The 26,982-nt window shown below is 43.8% G+C and overlaps 1 protein-coding gene across 1 annotated transcript in view; it reads left to right on the top strand.

Moving 5' to 3' along the window:
- Positions 1 to 26,982, top strand: part of jade2 (jade family PHD finger 2) — a 193,158-nt gene that overhangs the window by 105,797 nt on the left and 60,379 nt on the right. The window contains exons 6-10 of the mRNA XM_078286437.1: positions 379 to 590; positions 6,024 to 6,191; positions 11,256 to 11,372; positions 16,110 to 16,589; positions 18,927 to 19,091. Coding sequence (XP_078142563.1) covers positions 379 to 590; positions 6,024 to 6,191; positions 11,256 to 11,372; positions 16,110 to 16,589; positions 18,927 to 19,091 — 1,142 coding nt within the window. The remainder of the gene's footprint in view (positions 1 to 378; positions 591 to 6,023; positions 6,192 to 11,255; positions 11,373 to 16,109; positions 16,590 to 18,926; positions 19,092 to 26,982) is intronic.

The following is a 26,982-nucleotide window of genomic DNA, read 5'->3' as shown; positions in this document are numbered from 1 at the left end:
CTGATATAGCCAAAGAGTGTGTGTTTGTGTAAGAGAGTGAGGAGGGTATGCTAAAGACCACGGAAAACAATGTTCTCCTCCTCATATCGTCTCTCTATTAACTCCTGTCTCCAGGTGACAGAGGGACGGGGCTAAGTGCTCCCACTCTCTGTCTCTCTCTCTGTCTCTCTCTCTCTCTCTCTCTCTCTCTCTCTCTCTGTCTCTCTCTCTCCCCATCCCACATCCCATCCTTACCAAAGCTGGATGAGCTGACGATAGAGTGTGTTCTGGTGGAGCTGAACAGAGAAACGTGGAATGGATTCACAATGCAAAGCAACTGATGTATGTTTTTTTTCTCTTCTCTTTTCCCCCTACTTTCACTCCCTCCGTCGTCCCCAGCCTTACCGGAGCTGGACGAGCTGACCATGGAGTGTGTTCTGGTGGAGCTGGAGAGTGTGTGTGAGGAGAAGATGCGGCAGGCCATCGAGACGGAGGAAGGCCTGGGCATCGAGTACGACGAGGACGTGGTGTGCGACGTCTGCCGCTCGCCGGAGGGGGAGGACGGCAACGAGATGGTCTTCTGCGACAAGTGCAACGTCTGCGTCCACCAGGTGAGCAGTCAGGGGGTGAAGGGGTTTATTTCTCTGTGTGTGTGTGTGTGTGTGTGTGTGTGTCTGTATGTCAAGGGGTGTCTGTGCATCTGCAATTATGTAGTTGGATGGCATCAGACTTAGAATTGCATGGATTCAATAAACACATACTGTTAATGCTAGGGATGGGACGGTATAATTCAATATATCGAAATTCAATATATCGCGACACAAAGATGTGACGATACATATCATGGGGCAGAAAAACGAATCGTGATATTAGCTCCATTTTATTCTGCTGTAGTAATCACAAATGAGACGCTTGTCCATCACAATTTCACCAGTTCTCTATCCAAATTATATTATTTGCACTTTGTAATGACATTTTTAAATCGTTGTTTACATTCTAGCAAGGCAATGCCATTGCTAGAAAGATTTGTGGCTCAGAAATAAACATAATTCTGCACAGTCATACTTTGCTGTCATTGAACTTGAACATCGTATCGTGGTCGTATTGAATTGTGAAGCCCATATCGCAAATCGTATGGTGGGATAAGCATATCGTCCCATCCCTAGTTAATGCTGCTGCTACTACTGCTACAACTACTAATAGTGCCCTTTTAACAAGACATTAATGGTCACATCAAGCACTCCTTTATTTTGGTTTGTTTGTCCAGGTGAGATCAATGCCATTTGAACTCAGGTGGCACCAAATAACCGCACAGAGAGACCTGGAAATGCGAGTCTCAGTCCTCTAACAAGAGCAGTTCATTATGAGTAAGAACATAATCTGAACAAACTACAGGAAACGACTCCAAAACGGTTTTCTGGGTGGAAGGAGACGGATGTTGACATCTGACAGCCAGCAGTTACTCATGCTTCGAAAGCCTGGCAGAACAAAATGAAGCGAGGGCAGGAAATCAAGCCTCAGTCTGGACTGATGCTCATATTCAGCTAGACAAGTCCATCATGCTTAGTTTATGTTACAGGGACTAGAACCGATGCAGAAATCTCTAACCTGGTGGGATGACAGGTTACCAGAACTCTGTCTACTTGTGAGTCATGTGACTTTTGTTTACAAGTCCTAGTTCACCTGTAATTGGGTAGTGTGAACCTAAACGAAATAAATGCAACAAAGTAAACTTTCTCACTATGGTTCGGACCACAGTGATAGCACACTAAACCCCTACCTGCAGTGTACGGGTACACCTCAGTGTACGCCCAAAATGATGAATGCCGCTACTAATGATGATGATAATGTTGTGATGAGCCATTTTCAGGGGAGCTTAGAAATTAAAATGGGATTCTCTGGAGTTGAGCTTAAAGGAAGATGAACAGTCCAGTTTACAGGGAGGATAGTGACAGGTGCTGTGAGTCCAAGGTGCTTTTTGAGGATCGCATTCATCAAGACAGGGTTCATGGTTTGAGTCCTGGTTGATTAGGATTGTACAGTGGAACCCCATCTTTGGGGGCTTAGATTAAATGTGGATAAAATACTTCAACTGCTGTCTGTAGCTTTTAATTTAATTTATTTTGCTAGCACCGCAGGAATGTTGTCACTACGGCTCTGACTGCCACACTCCTTACGTTTTATTGGTACCTTGTAAAGTCGGTGATCTAGGAACTGAAGCTTAATTTGCCTTTGCATTCAATGTAAGTCTCACTCGATAAAACCACCAGCTAAATGCCTAAAATGTAAATATAAAATGCAAAATCAAAGTCGTTCAAAAACAGATTCTATGCCATTTTAAGTGTTCTCCGACAGAGTTACATTAAACACGGTAATCACATTTTTTTCCCTCCTGTTTCCTCAATATCCGCAGCATGGTAGCACATGCGAGGGACATTTCAGGAATAGTATCTGTGACAACCTGAGGCTTGAGGGGTTTTGCTGTGTTTGTTGCAGAGTGACACAGTGTTAATTAGTCTGACAGTCCCGTGGCACCAACACGCCTTCAGTGTCATCAGAGCCACTCTGCTCACCTGCTGTTGTGACACTGGATGGAAATAGTTCCCTCTAGCCACAAAAACCCTAATCTCCCGTGTGTCTTTCAGCTCACATTTCTCTTGACGCGTGAGAAACGCCCGCACTTGTGATTATTCCATTTTATGCTAATACGAATGCTACTATTAATACTGCTACAACTGCGAAGAAGAAGAAGAAGAAGAAGAAGAAGAATGTACCACAGTAAGGAGCTAATGTCAACTAGGGCTGATAATTGCTTTGTATTAAATATCAGATATCGGTCAATCGGTGTCGTCCATCACCGATACTGACCACAGCTACACCACAACAGTCCATGAACCTGCAGATTGTTCAGTAAGGTTTTTGTAAGTTAATGCTTCACCTAAAAAACAGTAATTTATCCCAGAGTTTTCCTACCATTGAATACGTGCGGTGTGGTTAGCTGGCAACCCACCCAAAATTATGGGTTTCAGTGGAGAGTTGTAGTATCCCATGATGGTCTAAATGCTGTTTCAAAGGCTTTTCCACCCTGACAAGAATACAATTCAGAGGGAAACACTGAATACTTGGCATGAAAATTGCATAATTTTAAAATGTTGAACATCGGCACAAAATATCGGCTATCGGCAGCTATACGAGTTGTGCAGTAACCTGTTACTCTAATATTATTACTTTTTTCAATAACAAATAGTGTAACAAATTACTATTTCAGCGTCAGTAATATTACAGTTACCAATCCAAAAAACATTTATTAGTTTTGTTATTAGCCCCCTCTAAACATGAGATTGAAGTTGAATTATCCCCAAAACACTATGATTATCCCAATACCCCGATTCCTTTTGGTCATAATTAGTCGTCTCCCACTTCAGTTGAGACAGGAACACGGTGAGCCAGCCCAAACTCTATGAGCTGTTAGTCTACATGAAAAAATGGCAGAAAAGTTTACTTTATCTTCTTTGATTTTATTGAATGAAAGGATGACAGGAGCATTTGACATCAACGCTATTTGCTTCGTTGATCATTCAGAAGTGCACAGGACAGGTTTTGGAGTTTTGGAGGTGTAACGCAAAAGTAACATAACGAGTAGTGAAAGAAATTGCTGCTCCCAGGTAGTAATAAGTAATGAATTTACTTCTTTGGAGAAAGGAGCCTGTTTCCTCTCTGGGGCGGCCTCCCTAACCTTCATCAGGTAAATCGACAGCTCTGGCAGACTGAAATGTTTTCTGTTTGATCAATAATGCGCTTTGATCAATAAAGCGCTTTAATTGCCAGTAATGAAGACGGAGAGCGCCGAGTCTCTTCGATGTTTTGTACCGACTTGATTCCTCCTACGCTCCTGTCACCCTGACACCATCCTGTCAGCGTGTGAAGTTTGTTTTTTTCCCACCTACAGTTTTTAATTATTCTATAACTGATCATGCTTTCTAACATTTCTACCATGTACCAGTACACTTCCTTATGTAGAACAGGGAGAGTGATTTTATAGGAACATGTGGCAGTGGGGATCACCAGTCTTCAGCAGGTGGACTTCATGGGGGTCTGCAGCTAAAAGAGTGATAGTTTGATTTCACTCACTAGAAATTAGATTCAATTGATTTCACTTACCACAATAAGAGAAAGAGGCTTTAAGAATGACTGCTTTGATCGTACACTACCAGTCAAAAGTCTGGACGCACCTGATTGAATGCACTATGTTTTTCATTCTCTTAAAGCCATTTTGATCTAAAGGCTTATGCTTAAATGCTTGAAATGTGTTTCTTAGACAAATATAAATAGTGAAGTTGATGCCTATGTATGAATTTCTTTCCAAAGCCTTTGCCTTTCCATCAAGGCAAAGGGCAGCTACTTTAAAGAATCGAAAATATAAGATAGTTTTGATTTGTTTAACACTTTTTTGGTCACTGCATAATTCCATTTGTGTTATTTCATAGTTTTGATGCCTTTACTATTAATCTAAAATGTGGAAAATAGTAAAAATAAAGAAAAACTTTTGACTGGTACTGTAGGTTTTCCTTTCCCCACAGTAGAGACACGTCTTAACAATTCAGTAGTAAATCATATCTGACAATAAAAAAACATTCTCATTTACTGACCCTAGGGACTGAATCGTATCAGATGTAAGCCGGTGTCCTGTTATGTTGGTGTGAAACAGTTTTGGCACCCGTGTGTTAGAGGAAGGGGAAAGAGGTGGAGTGCTGATGGGATGATAACCTGCTGTGTATTTAAAGACAGCATGAAATGACATTTTGAGAATGTCTCGCTTCCGTAATTCGGTGTATTTTTCTGGTTGAAACAAAAGTTTTGGGGCGGGACAAAACGTGGGGAGGGATTGTTTTGAAGTGGATCATGGCAAACATGGAAGGTGAGTCAGAAGAAGTGAATGTTGGAGAACCTTTGGCCTCCTCCAACACCTCCATCACTCCTGTTATTGGAGCAGCAGCAGACGAAAAAAGTCAGAGAGCAGGAAGCCGGGGGGGAAGAGGGAGAGGAGGAATAATGTATCACTTTGAAAATTGTCACTGTGCAAGTTTTGTGAGTTTTGATTGGAGGGGAGGAGTAGGGGATTGCTCAAAAATCTATACAATGATATTATTGGATTCAATTTTTATGTATGCCTATTGGTACGCGATGCAGCAGCCACTAAAATATGTCCAAAAAAGATCATTTAAAAAACCCACTGGACTTAAAATGAAGAGTTGAAGGTCTTCAGTTCTTCGTTTTAAGTATTTAATAACATGCATCTTACTACCTGCATGACTGAAATAGTCTACACAGACACTAAAAACATGCTGTTTCCAGGGAGGAAATGTAATAGGGTTTTGATATAGAAAAATGAGAAAACGGGGCGTCCTGGTGGCTTAAATGACTAAGGCGCAGGCCATGTAACCACGATGTCCCGGGTTTGAATCCGGCCTGGGATCTTTGTCATATGTCACCTCCTTCTCCCTCTCCCAGTCTTGCCAGTCTCTCTTTAATGTATCTATCAAATAAAGGCAAAAAAAAAACGAGAAATCTTTTTGACATGTATTGCTAAATAGGTGTATGTTAAGACATCAAAAATAAGCAAACATGGTCGTAGTCAGAGTTATTTTTCATTTCATTATGTCTGTAAACAGCAAAAATATAATCTGAATATTGCATTATTTTTGCCAAAAAAAAACAAAAAACGAGAAATTTAAATGTGGGTTTTTTGGACATGTATTGTTAAATAGGGGTACGTTAAGACAAAAAAAAATTGATAACTTGGTGGGTGAAAAAGTCATTTTTCATTTTATTTTGTCTTTAAACAGCAAAATTATAATCTGAATACTTTTTAATTTTTGCCATAACATCCTTCCTACACCTCTACACTCCCTGTCATTGGGCGAACTGTTGAAGAGAAAACCAGAAATGTAACCGGTTATTCTGTCTTCCTCTCCTCTCTGTCTCTCTCTCACATCATTACCTTTTCTTTCTCTTTCTCCCATCTCCCTGTCTCCCTGCCCCAGGCGTGTTATGGCATCCTGAAGGTGCCCCAGGGGAACTGGCTGTGTCGGACCTGCGCTCTGGGCGTCCAGCCCAAATGCCTGCTCTGCCCCAAGAGAGGGGGGGCGCTGAAGCCCACCCGCAGTGGAACCAAGTGGGTCCACGTCAGCTGTGCCTTATGGATCCCAGAGGTGAGACCCACGTGTGATTGTTGAATGTTTGTGCCGAGTGTAGGAAGAAGCCCTCGCTCTTTGTTTCTGAGGGACTGACAGCAAAGCCTGAAGTGTACCGTTGATGTTTTAGATCGCTGGAAAAGTTTTGCCTGTCAAACTCCATTGTAGCTGCGCTGGAAATACCTCAACATGACGTCACATCAGCTACGATTGGCCAGTTATCCACAGGAATAAGAAAAATACACCACCAAACTACAAAATGGGCCCAGAAATGCAAGATACATCACCAATAGCTGTTTTTTTTATGTGTTAAGTCTTGTGTAACCTTTGAGCATCAATAAATCATTACCATATTAAATTTGATCACATAATTCAGAGTGTATTCAACTTTCATGGTGAGCGGCAGATTTGAGGTTAGAGTGCTGAACGTGAAGCGCTGACCAGCAATAATAATAACTTAATTTGTAGAGTATTTTTCAAAATAAGGTCACAAAGTTCTTTACAAGAAAATATAAAAACTGTACAGCTAGCAATAAAACAAAGCATTAAACACAACAGAAGCATAAGACAGTCATCATACATAGATTAAAAACAATCAAATTAATTGCAAGCGATCCTGAAAAAAGTGAGTTTTTAAAAGTGCCATATAACTAGGAGCAAGTCCGTTAAGTGCTTTAAAAGTGATCAATAAAATCTTAAAATCCTGAATTTTACAGGGAGCCAATGGAGGGAAGCTAAAAACAGGAGCGATATGTTCTCTCTGTTTGGTCTGGCACACACAGTTGTAGTTTATAAAGGCTTTGGTGGCTTAAACGGGTGAAAAGAGAGCTGCTGTAGTCTAGGTGAGAGGAGATAAACGCATGCGTAACAGTTTCCAGGTTCCTACCAGGAGCCGGTGGCTGTTTGTCACGTCTGCATGGGCTCATTCGGCGGCAGCCATTGTAGAAGTCACTGCAGAAATCCATCTATCCTGCATTAGAGCTGCAGCGGTCACTGGAGCCTGCGACTACATGCACATGAAAAAGGCCAAACCGTTTGGTATGCACTGTGTGTGTGGTGAATGTGTTTAAAGGGGAATGTAAACAAGGCGCTCTTTGACGGGGTATCTAAACCGTGAAAAAAGGGGGGGGGGGGGGGGGAAGAAAACCGCTGTACCTGAAAGAGCGTGCAGTTTCTGACACGCCCCGATGAACGTCTAGACGGCTGAAACACGTCGCCGGCTATTTTGACTTCCACACTCTTGTTTTGACTTTGCTTCGCTTTGACACAAGGCTCTTTGACACGGGACTTTTCTCATCCTCCCCGCACCTCCCTCCTTGATCTGCTGGAAAAAGCCTCGCCGCACACTCTTTCAGGCACAGTGGTTTTCTTTTCCACCTTGTTCCACTACGCAGACATACTGTAACCCACAACTCATGTTTCTCCAATGGCTGCTCACCAAACCGTTCCATAAATCTTCGGGTGGCTGGGAAGAGAAAGGATACGGCTCCTTTGGAGGGTGGGGCTTGTGGACATATACATGCATACACAGGTAGAGACAGTTTGTGCTGTGCTTCATGCATGTAATGGATTCAGTACTATTCCTTTAGGTGGAAAGAAGAAACATTTGCACTGCCTGAGAGTTAAATAGTCGGTACAAAGCTGTCCACCTGAACAAGGTTTACTGTTGTATTCAATGGTCCAATCCTGTTTTCATTAAACGAATGAAAGATAATTGCCAGTGGGGCGAGATAATTTCATTTGTTTCCAGTAGGGAAGGTGGAGGAGGAAGAGGAGACAGTCTGTCATTTGCCTTCTGTCTCTTCAACCACATTGATGATGGAGTGCGTTGCTCTCTTGGAAGCAACATTATCTAAATATATCTTTAACGACTTAAAGGTGCTATGTGTAGCATTTTAACATCAGTAAATGATTACCACATTCATTTTGAGACGTTAGTGTAATTACCGTAAACAAACAAGACCATTGGCGAAAAGACTGTCAGCCTCTACCGGCCTTTACACTGCGTTTTAGGCAAGAAGAAGGCGCTGTTCTTCTAGCGTGAATGGAGCTAAAGCTTTTTGAGTTTCTCGCAACGGCAGATGGCGGAAGGAGAGAAAAGCCGATGGAAAAATCCCTTCCAACATGTTCTTCAGTAAAGCCAAAGAGAAAACAAACGCACCTGGAGTGATGTCATGGAGGGGGAGGGGTTACAAGCAGCAACATTCCTGTTTGCGATAGAAAACAACAGGGTTTATGGGAAGTGTGGTCTTGATTTTGAGAAGCACAAGCAGTACCACTGGTGTGAGATAGAGGCGACCAATCGTCTCATTTGTTTACAGTAATTACACCAAAGCACCACGATTAATTTGACAATGATTTATTGATGTTTAAAAATGCTGCGTGTCGCACCTTTGGTCTGGATCTCACTCCTTCTGGTCACGGTGCTTCATGAGGAACCTGTTTGCTCAAACGTACTTTGTGAATGAATTTTTGCTTGACCTGGCTTGATGGTGGCGTTTGGAAGCGGCTCTCACCTGAAAGCTCCCAATGGGCTGATTTCAGACTCGGGGACGGGTGCTGCTTCACGCCTCACACACACCTTCAGACCGTCAAGACAGTCAGTCGTGCGTCTTCAGCCTGTTCAGCAGCAGATCTCCCAGTAATGGAGTGGCTTTTGGCGCCCCAAACCTTTTAGCTCTAATTGCCTTCTGTCACCCTTGATTGGGCTAATTGTTTTCGTTGCTCCTTTCGCTTTTGTTTTTCCTTCCAACGATGGAGGGGGAAAAAAATAAATTTGCATGTGTGCGTGTGTGTGAATGTGTGCATGTCCTTGCTCAGACTCAGGTGTGTGTGCATCTGTGCATGCATACGCTAAAGAGGTGTTAATAGCAGACATGCACACACACACACACACACACACCCACACACACACACACACACACACACACACACTGAATCAACCCCCCAACACAATGCTGGCTGTTAGATTTCAACTGAGTACAGAAGCTGTGGAAAATTCCGGAAAAGAGGCTCATGCTTTGAGAGTATCACTTAGAAAGAGTGGGGTTTTGGATACATCTTTGTGCATCTGTGTGTGTGTGTGTGTGTGGGTGTGTGTGTGCGTGTTCCACTCAGCCTTCAAACGATACTACAGCCCCCCTGCAGTGCTGTGTGTGTGCCAGCCTTCTGCCCTCTGCCCTCCACCCCTAGAGAGAGGTTTCTCTATAAATTGCTTTTCATGACACACACACACGCACACACACACACACACACACACACACACACACACACAGAGGCCCCCTTTTAAAATGCCTTTTCATTTAACACTGTGATTTCCTCCCATTCCCATTGAAGTAATTTCAAATTTTGTCTTTTTTTCATCTACCAGCTTTGATATGTGAACTAATTGGAGCAAAAATGAGGGGGAAGGAGCATCATACCAGCCTGCTTATGCTTGCACACGTGGACACACACATACACACACACACACACACACACACACACACACACATACACACACACACACATACACACACACATGGAAAGCTACAGCCCCCAATTTTGAAGACTGAAAAAGCAAGAGAAGAGGGGAAGGAAGCGCACAACCCACAGTCCCTCAGCCCCATGTGTGTGCGTGTATGTGTGTGTGTGTCTGCCTGTGTCTTTGTGCATATCTATGCATGGGCATCAGGGTTGGGAACAATTCATTCAGTTCATAACATCCCTTTGCCATCGGACGATTCTTGTATCACTTCTATAAAGAAGCGGATATTGACAACCAAGGCCCTGTCACTATTATCTGAATTGCACTTTTTATCGACATTCTCAATTGAGTGAAAATTGACCCCAACTCCGGCGAGTGTGCCGCACAAAAGACCTTGATAATAACAGAGAGAACCGGGGATTGTTCTGTGGGTGAGCGGACGAGAGGAGGAGAGAATGGGATGGAGGGAGGATGGAAGAAGAAGAGAGGAGGGGCGTGACCTGCGGAAATCAGCCGTCAGCTGGTTAACACAAGCGTGAAGGACGAAGAAGAGAGCGCCTTTTTCACAAAGGAGAGAATAAGTGAATGTGAAAGAGGTGGAATGGATTTTGGAAAGACGTGGGGAGAGAGGGAAGGAAGGAAGGAAGGAAGGAAGAAAGAAATGGCACTTGGGAGATGAGTGCTCTCCACTCGACTGTATTCTGCATGGCTGGTTGGCGCTGGTCAATGACATATTAGTTATATTCGGTGCAGTGCAGCTTGGGCCAAAGCCAGTGTGAATAGGCAGCTCAGAGGGAGTTGAGTCACACTGGGCTTTACAATGACTTTTTCCCAAAGAGCACATGTGTTCTCGCTTCGGGTCCAAGGATGAGAGGCTAACTGTCTAATCTGACTCCCTCGCTGAAGAAAGTTTGAGAGCACTTAAACAACACAATGCATCGGTTATATTATTCAGTACCTGTAAAAAATGGAGGACCTGGGGCTGAAGGTTTGGTGATTTTAACAACCAACGACTTCAGTTGACTTGTGTTGTGGTAAATAAAAAGATGGATGAACTAAGACCTCCAGGCGGTGATCATCACAAGGCATCACTACCACCAATATAAACAAAAATCTATTTGCGATTTTCCGAGCCTGATACTCAAACCGAATGGCCATTTCGTTCCTACTCCATTATTCAGCCTGAGATTGCCTCCTAGTTAGCCGTTTTCTGTGTGTGGCGGGGACTGACGTATCCGGCCGCTAGCGATTCAGGAGTCTGGAACCAGGCTATGATTTCCCCCCTTTAAAGACCCTATCCTAACTTAAATCAGTTTGATACTACGATGATGAATACCATGAATTCCCATCAGGAAGATTTAGCTCAGACTATAAAGGAGGGTAAAATCTAATCTGCAAATAAACCCTCCATCACATCCCTGCTACTATCCTATAAAATGTACAATAATTTATCTGAGTTTTGTGCTCAAAAATAGTAGCTGTCACTTTTTTCAAATTCTAAAGATCTCATTTTGCAATGACGCTCTTCACTTGCTTCAGGGCAACAAATCCTCCACACTATGTTGAGAATTGTAAATAGTGCATTAAATTCGCTGACTGTTTTTGTTTATTCGTAGGTGAGTATAGGCTGTCCAGAGAAGATGGAGCCCATTACCAAGGTGTCCCACATCCCTGCCAGCCGCTGGGCGCTGTCCTGCAGCCTGTGTCGAGAACACACAGGAACCTGCATACAGGTACGTTGGATACACTCTCGTCCCGTGAAATGAGCATGATGTCTTAAAATTGAAATAACATGCTCCGTTGTATGGGCATGTACACTTTCCTTCAACTCAAACCACCCGGCTTCAATTCTCAGCTTTCTACTGTGAATGTTTTCATTTTTAGCAAAAGTTTCTCTTATTCAACCATGACCAAAACCTTAACCTAACCTTAAACTAAGTTTGTACTATGTATATATACTGTATGTAGAACACTATATATATATGTGTATATATATGTATGTATGTATATATATATATATATATATATATATATATATATATATATATATAACTATGTAGAACACACTCATCCTTGCATACAGGTAGGTGGGACTCATGCTGAAAACTGCCAAAGGCAAACACACAAAGAAATATCTATATATATATATATATATATATATATGTATATATATATACACGCACAGCAAAACGGCTGCAAAATCAAAGTATGAATTGAATGCACGCCTACACACACACACTCTAACACACACACACACACACACAGATCATCCTAGTTCTTAGCCTCCCGCTGGGTGCCGGTGGATGTATTTGAACCCGGCACCTCCTTAACATGCTGCTGAGTACACAAACAAAACCCCCGCTGACACGCTGACACTAACCCCACATTACAGCTATTAGCCTGCACACCATCCAGTGTTAAAGATGCCCTCAAGGTGAACTGGATTCCTAAAGCCCCGCTCTCTATCGCCGTGCGTGTGTGTGTGTGTGCTGAATGAGCATGTGCGAGTGTTTTTTCTACATGCGTGTTTGTGTTTGTGTGTGTGTGTGTAGCAGCGAGGGCTCGTGTCCTCGCAGTATTGATGCTGTAGATTAGCGGTGAGTCCTTGAGCCAGAACCGCCTGCAGGGAGGAGCGTCCTGTCTCTATAGCTGGAGGCAGGCAGATGCACACGCGCTCGCTGATCAGCAGCCGCCTCAGACAAAAGGTAGAGAGGCAGCGCGGCTCGGTGCGGTGCGGAGAGCAGCAGGGGTCCTTCTTAGGCCTTGAACATCTGGGAAATGTATGAAAAACATCATTTTCTTGGTTTTGAAAAGTCTGGGCGCAGCAGAGTCTGGGTGAGAATGGAAAACATATTGTTGCTCAGTCCTCATTGCCTAAACCTGTCTGACCTGTAGCTGCAGACTCGGTGTCATTTCACATATTGTGCTGTCTGTCTTTGTGAAGGACAGTCTTCAGCTATAAGCCCCTTTCACAACAAAACCTGTAAAATTGCCTGTGTTACATGTGTCTTTACACGAATAAACCCGTCACCTCCTTGAGAACTTGATGAGTGATTTGCTCACACAGTTCGACAACAGAGCGTCCTACTCTACCAATCAAGTCTGGAAACAACTGATTGAATGTACTATGTTTTTCATTATCTTAAAGCCATTCTGATCTAAAGGCTTATGCTTAAATGCTTGAAATTTGTTTCTTAGACAAATATAAATAGAGAAGTTGATGTCTGTGTATGAATTTCTTTCCAAAGCCTTTGCCTTTCTATCAAGGCAAAGGGCGGCTACTTTAAATAATCTAAAATATAAGATAGTTTTGATTTGTTTAACACTTTTTTGGTCACTGCATAATACCATGTTGCCCCGCTAATATTACCATACATCATGTTGAACCCCAACCGAAATGCTCAAATCCAGTCAGGAAATTAAGGTCTGGGAAAAAGTATGAATATTTGAAATGGAAATTGGGTAGGAACCATGTACGAGGGTTTAGGCAAATAGATATTACATGTACGCCCAGGGTTTCCCACAGGCCTTGCAAATCCTTGAAAGTTTTTGGTTTTGAGGCGTTGTAAGAACTTCATTATAATATAGCACCCAAATTCATCAACATGCCTCAGCGGTCTGGCTCTCTCTCTCCCTCCCAGGATCCACACTTCACATCCTGAGGAAAACCCTGTGATGGGTATTTGCGTTGATACAGCAGCAGCGTTTTAAAATTAATGATTTCAGCCTTGACTTCTTGACTTGGAAAGATCATGAGTAAAAAACGAGACCTCCATGATGTCTAATTTTGACCAACGTCTTACCCCAAAACATGCCAGTTTGAATACTTCAATTTTACCAAACGAGACTTTGAAAGTAATTGAAAAGTCCGTGAATTTGATGCCCAAGAAAAGTAAGCCTCTGTGTCCAATGGGGAGCTCTTATTTAACTAGTAGCGCTAAACAGATGCGTGTGGGAAGCGATGGTCGTGGGAGTTGTGTTTGCTATGAGACAATTAAAAAAACCTGTTTGAACCGAGGTGCTATTTTGCTAAAAGTTGACATGTTTTTAGCTCGGAGCGCTAAAAACATACTAAGCTCTCAGAGACGACCTTTCTATTGAAAATAATGAGCAAAACAAGCCAGGGTGTAAAGGCCCGCCTTAACGAGCTCGTAGGTGCGTTGGAAAGCTAATATGTGAATCTGAATGAAGGGAAAACACACACACACACACATACATTACTTATATTTATCTACAAACATTTCGCCCCTGCTGGACCTTCATCATTGATCTAAGTGCAGGAATTAATACCAGTAACACGGCAGAAATCACAGCAAGGCAGCTGGATTTTCAGACGTATAAGGATGTCAGATCTCTCAAATGGAGACAAATAGAATATAGTTCAATCATTTTTGTGCAGTTATCCAATGCTAATGGTTGATGATTACTGGCCAGTGGCAGCAGTATGTTGGTATCCGTACTCAGTCAGCATGGGCAGTGAAAAACTGGCATTAATGAATCCCTGCCAGAAAAGAGCAGGTGCAGCAGAAAAGGCCAGATGAGTATTTTTTTGCGATGACTCGGCTCGCACCGGCCGTGAAAGCGCCGACAACAAATCTAGGCGGCTTCAAGCTGTGTTCAACCTTTTAGCTTTTGACACCCAACAAGTGAGAGCAGCTGCAACAGGCACACTCTGACATTTGGGGAAGTCGGTGATGAAACGGGTTTATAGGGCCTCGCCTGAAACACCGTTTTTTAACGAGATGATTTATCTGCGGTGGTGTATCATAAAGGCCAGATCTTTAATTACTGCGTGACGCCCCCTGTTGCTCCATCGCTGGCTTTGTTTACATAGTGATTTATTGGATTGGAGACGGTTTTTCACTCTGAAATTTATTGTCTGAGCTTTTGATACAAGAATTGACAGTATGTGAAGGCTACACATGGAGTTTTTCTAGGTCAAATTTCTCTCTTTCTCAAATTTCTAATGAGCATCAATTAGAAAATGTTCCATACCCAAACAGATATCGTGATATATATAAATATATATGTATGTATATATATGTATCGTTAAGTTATTGTGGTTATCATGATTTTTGTCCATATAGCCGGAATCACTCTGGATAAGAGCATCAGCTTAAATGAATAAATTGCAAAGAAACAATCTATGTGCTAAAACAAGCTAAAAGTATTATTAGAATCTATTAAATTGACTAAATTAGTTTTTCCTTTATGCTTCATTACAATATCAAATGGGCTGCATCTTGGTTTGGGACTGAAACTGTTGAAGTCGTCTACAGTAGTGGAGCTTGAAAGGGGAGCGAGGGGCGAGAGGTCGCCGGTGGAAACGTGAGACAGAAGTCGTTTCCCAGACTGCGGAGTCGGCAGGACAGAAGGACCAGTCAGGGTTTTGTCACCACACTCATGAACAACACAGTCAACACAGTCACCATGAACCCTCCTCTTTCTAAAGGCTGAGAGAATGGGCGACAATGGATACTGAAAGATACACACACACACACATTCACACATTCACAACACACACACAAAATCACACCATGCCTGTGGGGACTCAGTGGGAGGCAGGCTCTTAGTTTGACCTGTAATGGATAGTACTGAGAAACAAACACACGCACACTCACACACACACACACACACACAGATCAGAGCGGCCTCTGTTGCACTTGGGATGTCACCAGAAATGGGGGAACCATGTTTGTTGTGACTTGGCTTGTCTCTCTGCTTTGCAGCGCAGCACTTGTATCAGAACCACAATAAAACGAAAAGGACGAAATGGACCAAAAAAGTTGCTTTGAGGCAAATAGTTATGACATAGTGTCAGAGAAACAGACTGTTGGTGTGTGTGTGTGTGTGTGTGTGTGTGAGGAAGAGAAAGTGAAGTGGCTCCAAGCCAATAACCAGAACTGTTTGTTTTCCACTAAGCACTTCAATTTACTTGTCGTTTTAATGAACCCAGAGACAGAATTAACGCTCAAATGGGATTTCCTCTTCCCCTCTCCTGTTCCACCTTCCACTATCACTCTTTCTGTAATTCCTCTGCTTCCTCCATCCTTTCCTTTCCCTCCCTCCTTCACCACCTTCCTCCCTCCTTCCCTCTTGCTTCCTCTTGCTCACTCTGCCACTTCCTCCCTTGTCCTTCTCTTCTCTTCTCTTCTCTTCTCTTCTCTTCTCAACTCTTCTTTTCTCTCCTCTTCTCTTCTCTTCTCTTCTCTTTTCACTTTCCCTCCCCTTCCTTTCTCTCTCCTGCCTCCTTCCTCCCTTCTCTTGCTCTCCTTCTTCCTCTACTTCCTCTCTCTCTCTCTCTTCCTCCCTTTTGCATCGTCTTTCTCACTCTGCCGCTAATTCCCCTGTCCTCTCCCTTCTCATTTCCCTCCCTTCCCTCGTTCCTCCTCCTTTCTCCTCTCACTCACCTTCTTCCTCTCTCTCTCCCTCCCTCCCTCCCTCCCTCCCTCCCATCCTCCCCCCCTCAGTGCTCCATGCCCTCCTGTATCGTGGCCTTCCATGTGACGTGCGCCTTCGACCACGGCCTGGAGATGAGGACCATCCTGGCCGAGAACGACGAGGTGCGCTTCAAGTCCTTCTGCCTGGAGCACAGCAGCACCGCCAGCAACAGCAGTTCCACCGCCAACAACGCCTCCAGTACGACCAACGGCGGCCACGCCAACACGTCCGCCGCCAACGGAGCACATGCCGCCGGCTTGGAGCTCAGACCGGACCAGCCGCACCAGTCGAACGGCGGCGGCGGCGGTGGCGCCGGCGACCCGGAGCATCGGTCGGTGTTGTGCCCGGTGCCGCTGCCGGTGTCGGTGTCGGAGCGGGCTGAGCGGGACCAGCTGGAGAGAGAGAAGGTGAGCCAGAGGAAGCAGAAGCTGCAGGAGCTGGAGGACGAGTTTTACCGACTGGTGGACCCCAGCGAGGTGGCGGAGAGCCTGGCGCTGCCCACCTGCCAGGTAACATATGATACAATACAATATGGTATTTGATACAATGTGATATATCCTGTAATATACAGTGTTGGGGGTTCAAAGTAACGCACTACAAGTAATCGCATTACTTTTTGCTTTTTAACAGAGTAAAGTAAGGCATTACTGTTCCTGTTTCAGTAATCACATTACAGTTACTGATCTAACAGATAGGTTCTTACTTGCATTTCATTCTTTAGCCTTTTTAACCTCTTTATTCGCAGAATATCTATTGAAAGATTCCCCTCGTTTTATGCTGCCTTCAAGGCATGTCAGAAATATCGGAATTACGAGTAACGTGCACATGAACGAGCCGACAAAGTGGCAAATACGACTCAGAAAGTCTGAATTAAATGCTATTGGCTTTATCTTCATTAAAAACCTTAAAAGAAAGATTCTGTGTCACTACTTCTGCTGGTAATGTGGCTTAGATCTACAATATTTATCGGCCCAATGAACTCAGGTTCGCCTAACACAATCGTTTTGGGTGTAAGGCAAAGGTAACGTAATGAGTAGTGTAACTAATTACTTTTCTTGGGGAGTAATAAGTCAAGTAATTAATTACTTTTAAGAAAAGTAACGAGTAATGTGTAATTTATTACTTTTTCGCAGTAAAAACCCCAACATTGATTGTATATGATATGATATGAAAGGATATGATATGAAAGGATATGGTAAGGTAGTATATGATGTGAAATGATACTGTACACTCAGTATTCACTTCAACAGCTACACCTCCGCGTTTACACAAACAGCTCCCTCCTCCAGAGTGTGAGTCACATATAAATAAAACATGCAGACGGGGTCGACAGGTTGAGTGGGTGAAAATGGCTCGTTGATGAGCGAGGTCAGAGGAGAATGGCAAGACTCATTCAAGCTAACAGGCCACAAGTATGCAAATAACAGCTCAGTACAACAGCGAAGGGCAGGAGGGCATCCGAGAACACAACGCCCGTCGAACCTTGAATCAGACGGGCCGCAGCAGCGGGCCGGGCCGCTTTCCTCTGCTGGCAGCAGAGAACAGGAAGATGAAACCGTAGTGAGTCTGTGATCACCAAAACTGGACAACTGAAGGGTGAAAAAGCATGGCCTTGTCTGGCAAATCCTGGTTTTTGGTGTAAATGGCGTCAATTCATCCTGCCTGGTGTCAACGGTACAGCGCCAACTGAGTATCGGTCTGAACTAGAGCTGAACAATTAATGAAATAAATATAATAATAAAAAATCCCAATATGAACTTCTGCAATTTCCAAGTCTCAGAGGCTGCAATTAATTGCTTAAGAGAGAGAGAGGCATCCAAAATGGATTTCTGAACAAGGTGTTTTAGTGCTGCAGGTGATCTTTTGTCCATGAATCAAAACTTTTCGTCATACTCAAACTCAGTAAATCCTGCACACTGACATCTAGTTTTTTTTTTTAACAAAATCACTTTTCTTTAAACAATTTTAAAGTTCTAAAAAAGTTGTTACAAGAAAAACGTGATGATATAAATCACAGTTTAAATCAATTGCAATATTCTGTCAAATAATCACAATTAGATTTTTGTCAATACCTTTCAGCCCTAGTCTGAACTTCACGGCGTTGCTGTTGACTTTAGTTTACTCCAGTTGCCTGCACCGTCCCCAGATCTCAACCTAATAGATCTCCTGTGGGATGAGGTGAAACGAGATGTTCGCTGCATGAATGCGCCGTAGAAAAAATCTGCTGTGTGATGCTGTTGAGTCAGAACCAACTTGTACCAAGAATCCCTGTGGAACGTTCCCAGCACCTTGTTGAATCTGTTCCTCCAAGAATACAGGCCGTTCTACCCGGTACTAGCTAGATGCATCTAGGAAAGTGGATTCTGAGTGCGCTTTACAAAGTAATATGATTCAAAAACAATATTTCATTGGTCCGTATGCACTGGCATTTCCTTTTAGAGGGCAGCACAGTAAGAAAAAACAAGTGTAAGGAGCACAACATAGAATCTACAATGGATTTATAGATTTGTGTATATGTAGTGATGATGCAGCGATTTCACTTCCTCATGAAGTTTTATCGTTTTTTTGTAAGTTTTGTTGATTTGGTAGATTTTAGTGTTGTTTCTTGCTACTGTAGGGCATTTTTGTTTCAACTTCATGCAGCATTTACACTTGCTTTTATTGTGTTATTGTTTTATTTTTCTCCAAGACTGAACATTAGTTCTCCCCAACCCAATCAACATTTTGCTCAATATTTTGGTTCATCGGGGCATTTATACATGCGCTGTTTGATTGCCGTTTCATATTTAAGTAAGAAAATGGAAGTTATACGTACAGAAGTGGTGATATTTGATTTTCTGTTGCAGGTGGACTTCCTGTATCAATTCTGGAAGTTGAGGAGGAAGGCCAACTTCAACCGCCCGCTGGTGACGCTGAAGAGGGACGAGGTGGACAACCTGGCCCAGCAGGAGCAGGACGTCCTGTACAGACGCCTCAAACTCTTCACACACCTCCGACAGGACCTGGAGAGGGTGAGTGCACTGAACTGTGTGTGTCTGTGTGTGTGTGTTCGTGTCCGTGTGTGTGGTAAGGAGCCAGTGACGCTTTTGCTTGACATTGTGCAATACGTGATCCAAATTGAATAATTCTCCTTACTCATTTCTTAGTGTGTGTGTGTGTGTGTGCAAGCACAGCGGTTGATCCAGATATTTTTCTATGGGGTAATTTTCATATTTCAGAGGGTTAATTAAAAGAAATCATTGATAGTATCATAGGAAGTTGATTTTTTATGCTTTTATGAATAATATTAATGATAAAAGAAAGAATAGCCTGAGGGATGGAGGCATAATAAAAAATGGTTGAATGATTTAATGAGTGATTGAATGATAGCCCCAGTATTCAAAATTAAAGTGGAACACCCCCCCCCCCCCCCCCCAAACAGAATCCATTTGTTTTTTCCTATGATCCATTTTCCCTGCAACAGTTCAGTCGATATAAGTGAACATGAACAACTCCAGGATTCATTTTAACAAAGCATTTTGTCTTTTAGAAAAGTGATATACACAAGTTTTTATAATTAGTAGTAGCAGTAGTAGTAGTACTAGTAGTAGTAGTAGTAGTAGTAGTAGTAGTAGTAGTAGTAGTATGAGCAGGAGCAATGGTGTTAGTAGTAGCAGCAGAATCAGAATTTGTATAGTAGTAACAAGTAGTAGTAAAAGTAATAGTAAAAGTAGCAGCAGCAGTAATAACAGTAGCAGGGTTTGATCGATATGGGTTCTTGAAGGCCGATACCTATATTTTTATACTGAAGTGACCGATAGACGTTATTTTGTGCCGATGTTCAATGTTGTTTCTTTTTTCATTTGACCATTTCTATTCCAATAAATCCCAAGTATTCAATATTCCTCCCAAACTGTATTCTTGTCAGGGTGGAAAAGCCTCTGAAACAGCATATAGACCGTCATGTGACACTAAAACTCTCCACTGAAAGACTGATGAGATCTCTTTAAGCTCAGGATGACCCACCTCACCTGTTCAATGTTAGGGGGGGAAACTCTGGGATACATTACTGCCTTTAAATTTACAAAAAAAACATTATTGAAAAATTAGATGAAAAATAAAGAAAATAGTTTCACTGCAGCTTTTACAGGCCGTTTTTCTGTAGCTGTGGTCAGGATCTCAGTCACAGTGGACGACACTGACCGGCCGATATCACCAGCAGTCGTACAGTTATGAAGTCAGTCAGACTGGTGGACTGTTTCCCCGCCGTAGCTCACACTTGGCAGCAGAATGCTAACCACTATGTAACTTTGCTCATTTGCTGGGATTGGTCGCGCCCCGGCTCATGACCTCACCGCCAGCTCGTGTTCGCAGCGCTCTGATAGTTGATTGGCATTCGCTGCGGCGGTGCTCTCAAAACCTCCCGCTGCCCCCGCTGGACCCTGCAGAATATGAATGGCAGCGGGCGAGCGGCCCACAGCCAAACACTCGCTGCAACCCGAGTCCAGAGGGATTCACTGCGCTTTGGTTTGGCAAGGACAGGCGGCTCGGCTGCTGCGTAGCTTCTTAAGTTTGAACACATCGTTTTATCATTACAGCCGTCTGAAAGAAGCTGTTCTTTGGTCGTACTCACAGAGAGATTCTGTTTAGTAATATATGCATCTCTGTTTGCTTACTATTTGGTACTAAAACCTACCAAAAAGGATGAATATTGAAAAAGTTTCTCCTAAGATTACAGCCACAGAAACCTCTGAGTAACCACTTTATATTTATGTCCCTTTTCCAGACTCTATGATAAACCAAATCATTTGGTGTCCTGGATACTTTTTCCCTCATCACTTTGGGATGTGATCAGAATCAGAACTTTATTCGCCAAGTACAATGTACAAGGGATTTCTCTTGGTGCAGGTGTCAACATAAAATCTAAAATAATAAACTTTATTTATATAGCACTTTTCAAAACAAGGTTACAAAGTGCTTTACAAAACAAGATAGAATCACCAACAGAGTTAAAAAAATTGGCATAAAACAATTAAGTAAAGGTAAAAGTAGACTAAATGCAAAAAATATATATATACAATACAAATAAAAATAGAAGATATGTGCAGTGAGTTATGTGCAATGTTAAGTACAGTTACATTATATGATCAGTAATATGTGCAGTTAAAGTGCAGGTGTGAGGTGATAGGATGTAGTTGGTTGATTTGTTTTCGGCTTGGCTTGGCTTAGCTTGGATTGCCTTGGTTTGGTTCAGTTCAGCTTGGTCGATTTCATTTAGTTCGCAGTATAACGACCTTTTGGCAATTAGGCGGCTGGATATCAACCAAATGACCTGCCATTCTTTAACAAACCAAAACAATAGAATACAAACACGTGAAATAATTGGCCGAAATAATTTTTCTCGCTCGTTGGTTTTCCCATTTAGCCCGGCTGTTAGGACCAATTGAGTGGATTTAAGTAGTTCTGATTAGGCCGAGGGATCAGCGTGCTTAGCCCAGGCTCCCAGAGGGTTAATTGGCTTTCAGATAATAATTTCTCACCTCTTAACCCGAAACGGTGCAGAGAAAATCGTTATCGGGAAAGCAGGTTGTAGCACATCCGTCACTCTGTAACAATGGAGTTTTAATGATTTGCAACTGGCTGGGGATCCACTTCATAATTTAGGATGCAAATACAATGTGCTGTGAGCTGTGTGTGTGTGTGTGTGTGTGTGTGTGTGTGTTGTTCTTGGGGTGGGCAAAATAACGGAAACACTTAACAGTATGTTGTAGGTGGTGCGCATTTGTGCGTGGGTGTGTACATGTGTGTAAATTCTGTCAATATGAGGTATTTTCTGTGATGTGTGTTATTCCACAGTGGTGTGTGTGTGTGTGTTTTTGTGTGTGTGTGCTATAGATTAGTATAACAGCAGCTATAGCCACAGCGGTCTCCAGTGGTCTGGCTTTATTGATTGTTCCAGCGCTGGCTAACCTCCTGACCAGTCAGTCTATCTGTGGACTCCATAACTCTCCTCCCTCTGGACCTCACACTATTGATGCAACCCGTGTGTGTGTGTGTGTGTGTGTGTGTGTGTTGTAGGATTAGATCAGGCCACTTCAAGTCTCCCAAGTTATCTCTCCCTATCCTACTATTAAAAGGAAAAAACATTCAGTTTAAGAATCCCTGCTGTTATTACTGTAATTCCTGACATGATTCATTTAGTAGGAAGTAGGAAGTAAAACGCCGTCCATCATTTTGTGAACAACTCTCTCCTTTGTTTTTGTTTATTCATTTGTCTTTCTGTCGGACAGTTCAGATTTCAACAAAACTCGCTTCGGCATTTTGAAAACTTGACTTTTTTGTTTTGTTTTGTTTTGTTTTTTACATACTTCACATACTTTTACACTGACTAGTCAAAGGGGGGCAGGTCACTGTTTGTTCATTCATATGCAGAGGTGTGACCAAGTCCACTTTGCTCGAGTCCCAAGTCCGTCTCATGAATCCGTCATAAATTCAACTTTTGTCAAGACTTTAGAAATGTTTTCAACTAATCAAAGTACAAATCAAAGTCAAGTCTTAAGTCACCAGAACCCAAGTCAACTCTTAAGTATTCTTTTCATGCATCAAGTCAAGTCTCAAGCAATTAAATTTGTGACTTGAGTCTGACTCGAGTCCCCACCTCTGTTCATATGTGATATCTTGCATTGTATTACACTGATCACAGCGATCAAAAACAGGGTGACGTTTGTTACTGATTGGCCCAGAGGGAGACTGCATCGTTCGTGGGGGACGGCATGTTTGCTGTTGCCTTGTTTTTAAAATTGATTTACCCATGGAAACTTTGCTGAGTGCGTTGGCTGTTTTCATTGAACTACGGCTCCGACCTGCGACACCGTCAAGTTGTTGAATCCTGAGCCGCCCCGAATCGAGCTTCTCCTCCTCTTTAACACCACTGGAAGCCCTGCGGACGGTCTGAGAGAGAGAGTGAAAGGCAGGATTGATTATGTTAGGCGCTGGCTGGCCGCCCATCAGGACGATTGATCACCAGTTGGTAGTGTATTGGCTGAGGGAGTGTTGACAGCTCACCGCTACTGATGCTAGTGGCTGTCGATATAAGAGCTCACTCTCTCTCTATCTGTCTCCCTCACTTTCTTTCCCCTGCTCTCTCTCTCTCTCTCTCTCTTTCCCTCTTTCTTTCTCCTGGTTTTCTCTCTCTTACACACACACACACAATTTGACCACCTGTAAGAGAGAGAGAGCCTTATCGTTCATCGCTGACCCATATTTTTAACCCGCATTCATCTGTTTAGCCTATATTCAGAAAGGCATATGCTTTGCCTCTGTTATTTTTTTTTTTTTTTCTCACTCTGGGTTCAAGGATAAGGTCTTTTTCCATGGAGATGGATGAGTGTGTTGTGTGTGGCTTTGTGTGTGTGCGTGTGTGTGTCGGTGCGAGCGTGTGTGTATGTGAGACGGAGAGTATTCCAATCATCTCTGATTTGCTGGCAAATTGAAAAATCCCCTCCATCCTTCCATCCCCTCATCCCTAGACCCCAGCCCAATCAGACCCCGCGACCAAACCCCCAGCATGCTGCTTCTGTGTGTGTGCGTGTGTGTGTGTGTGTGTGTGTATGTGTTGGTGGTGGAAGATTCCGGGGGCTAATGTTGGGGTGGATTATCCCCCTCCTCTTCCTCTTTGAAGTGCTGCCAATGGAACGAATTGCACCGCGCTGTCCCTAATGCACTGGTGAGCTTTCTCCATTTCTACACTCCTCTCCTGAGCGCTCCCCACCTCACCCCCCCCCCCCCCCCCCCCACCCCCACCCCTCCTTCTGCCCATCGCGCCCCCCCTTTTCCGCCCCTTTCACCCACATCCCTCCACCAATCAGCAGGCAACATGTCGAAGCGATGTGTGGCGCGGTGATTGGGTAGCGTAAGTTGGCAAAACGTCGCTGTTGTTTTGGGCTTTTTTTTTGCATCAGGGCAGAGTAGCTGGCTGGCTGGTGCAGTGGATGCCCGTGTGTGTGTGTGTGTGTGACAGAGAGAGAGAGAGAGAGAGATGGCGAATGACTGACAGCCTGAGTGTTAGATGCTTACACCTGCATAGGGTGCACACAACACTTGTGTTTATATGTGTATGCCTGTGTGTGGTTATGAATGTAAAGTGCAGGAGTGTTACAGCGAGAGCATTGGACAGTTTGTGTTTGGAAGGTCGGTGCAAATCCCTGGACCAGCTGGGATAGTCTTGGTGGTGAAAACCAATCAGATGAGTTCTGTTCTCCATCAAGAGGTGCTGCTGAAGTGCCCTTGAGCAAAGCACCGCACCCCCAAAATGTTCCAGTGGAGCGCTGCTAGTGGCCAGGAGTATAAGCCTGTGAATTCAGAGCCACAGCTCACATTGGAGTCAGGCAAACTTTCCTCATGCTGGTAAACAATCAAATGAGCCCCATAGAGGCTTTGCAGTTCTTGCACAAATCTCTGAGCAGCCACGTCTGGCGGCATCATGGAGGTCCAGCGGAGAATTGACTGTGCACAAATGTGTAAATATATAACAGCCAGGCTAGAAATAGAAATAGTTGCAAAATATGGCTGTGGTGTTGGTGTTGCTCCGTTCAGTAACATTATAAGTAAAAGTGAATGGTCTTATAAAGTAGATTTGTTTCCAAATTTAGGTTTTTGGCTTTGTTAGTTAGCTATAGCCAGCAAGCTAATGTATCAAAGCAAGTAATGTTAATGTTAATGCAACTAGAAAACACTGCTACTGGCTACGCAACATTGGCTATTGTGCAGATCAGATGTGTTAACAAGTCAGTGATACAGTAGCTTACAAGCTGACATTATCCATTATCCAATTGATCAGATGTATCAGTGGTGAAAAGATCAATAACAGTACAGAATTAACCATGTCTGTTACATTGATACTCATACTGTTGGGATGGCCAAGTCATAAGTTTAGAAATAGTCAGTTCTCCCAGACATTGTGGTCAAGAGCTCCATGGCCGCCAGAAGGCACGTTACATCACCTGAAAGTCCTCTATTGATAACATAAAGTAAGTTTAAGATTTCATTTCGCAATGCAACTTTTATTCCTTGTTTATTCCTTATGCACCCACTGTGTTCAGGTGTACATTATGAATGCAGGTGAGCCAGCGGGGAGAGAGTGTTCTGGGTGAGGTAAAGGGCCGGAGGATGAATGAGAGGTCTGTGGCGAGGGTTACGGCTTCAGCTGAGGCAGGAGGAGAAGGTTGAGGAGGACGGAGAGCTGGAACTGGGAGAGAAAAGGTTAAGGCTGGAGGGTGGGCGCTGGAAAAGGAGAGGGAGAGAGGACTTGAGGGTTTAAGGAGAGGGCTAAGGCTGGGAGAGAGGGCCGGGGCCCGGGGAGCGGGTTATGGATCGGGGAAAATGCCATGGTTTGGCCTGGGACCAGAAGACAGCAGAGAGCCGGAGCTGAGGGGGAGAGCAGGTGTGAAAGAATCCCTTTTCCTCGCCCATTTCCTCTCGTATGTTTTTACATCTATAACCACTTGAGCTGAAAAAATTCAGTTAGTCTTAACACACACACCTACACACACACACACACACACACACACATACACACTCTAATTGCACCCCCTCCCCACCCACCGCCTCCTTTCCTCTGGTCTGTACATTGGTGCGCCTGCCAAGGCTGGCAAAGAGTCTGATGGCACAGTGCCGTTCTGTGCCCTGCCCTCTCTCTCCCTCTCTCTCTCTCTCTCTCTCTCTCCCCATCTCTCCTCCTCCCTCCCTCTCTCTCTCTCTCAGGGTAAAGACTTGGCAGTACACCCAGCCCAGCAGGTCAGCAGTCCCACACCCAGGAGGCCCTTAGAGAGAACAGAACAGTACACTTATGAAACGGCCTTATGAGAGAGAGAGAGAGAGAGAGAGAGAGAGAGGGAGAGAGAGAAGTTTTGATCAGGAGTCACATATGTTTTATATATCTCCTTTCACTACTGGGCACTTACAAGGAGGGATCGGAGACGGAGGGTAAGAGGAGAAGAAAATGCGCGAGAGAGGGATGAGAGGAGGGGGGGAGTTGGGGCAAAGAGAGTTGAAGAAAGGAAAATAGGAGACTCACCGGAGAGAGAAAGTAGAAGTAGAAGTAGAAGGTGGGGTGCATTTGGGCAGTCCTGTCCTGTCGAGAGCCAAACCCTGGCAGAGGGCAGCCACGGCAGCGTGTTGAGCCTGTTTACCTGCGGCAGAGCCGGCAGGAAAACTCTGCAGGTACAGTCTGTGCCGAGGCGAGGCGCAGGAAAGCCCTTCAGCTAGTTTTCCTTGGCTACACCTTCCAGTTTCACAGTTTGTTTTTTTGTCCACACAACCAATCCCACCCCCCCCCCCCCACCTCCCCCCGTTCTCCATTCTGTTGAGAGGAGAGGAAAGTAGGAAGGAAAGTGAAGAATGAGAGGAAAAAAAAATACACATAACCTTGTGGCCAGAAGGTTGCTGGTTTGAATCCACAGTGGACTGGCAGAGGGAAGTCTTGGGTGGGGGAGGTGAGTGAGTTGCATGAACCTCTTCCGCCAAGAATCTCGTCGCTGCAACTTGGAAACTTGTTGAACTCGTTGGAACGCCCAAATCCAAAATATTCTTTATTCATGGATTTAAAATCAAGCATTAACAAGCTGCAGCAGATATCACTCGCTTTTCACAAGTCTGGTTGATTGTATTGGTGCGACTATAATTGATCATTTTGAGTTTTATTACCTTTGACTGCCGACATCCGTGAATTCGCTGCCATATTTGCCACCTATGTTGACACACTTCCCACAATTCGTGACGCCAAGTTGGAGATATCAGAGCCTACAAAAAAATCCCCACATATCCTAGTTGAGGCTGACATGAGTGGTTATTCCCAGTCGGAAGCTCGTATTTACAGTAAATCCGACATGACGTGAACGCAGCATTAACCCACAACTTCTCCAG

Source organism: Centroberyx gerrardi, chromosome 11 (genome assembly GCF_048128805.1).
Source record: "Centroberyx gerrardi isolate f3 chromosome 11, fCenGer3.hap1.cur.20231027, whole genome shotgun sequence".
Lineage (NCBI taxonomy): Eukaryota > Metazoa > Chordata > Actinopteri > Beryciformes > Berycidae > Centroberyx > Centroberyx gerrardi.
This window is presented reverse-complemented; position numbering and strand designations above follow the sequence as displayed.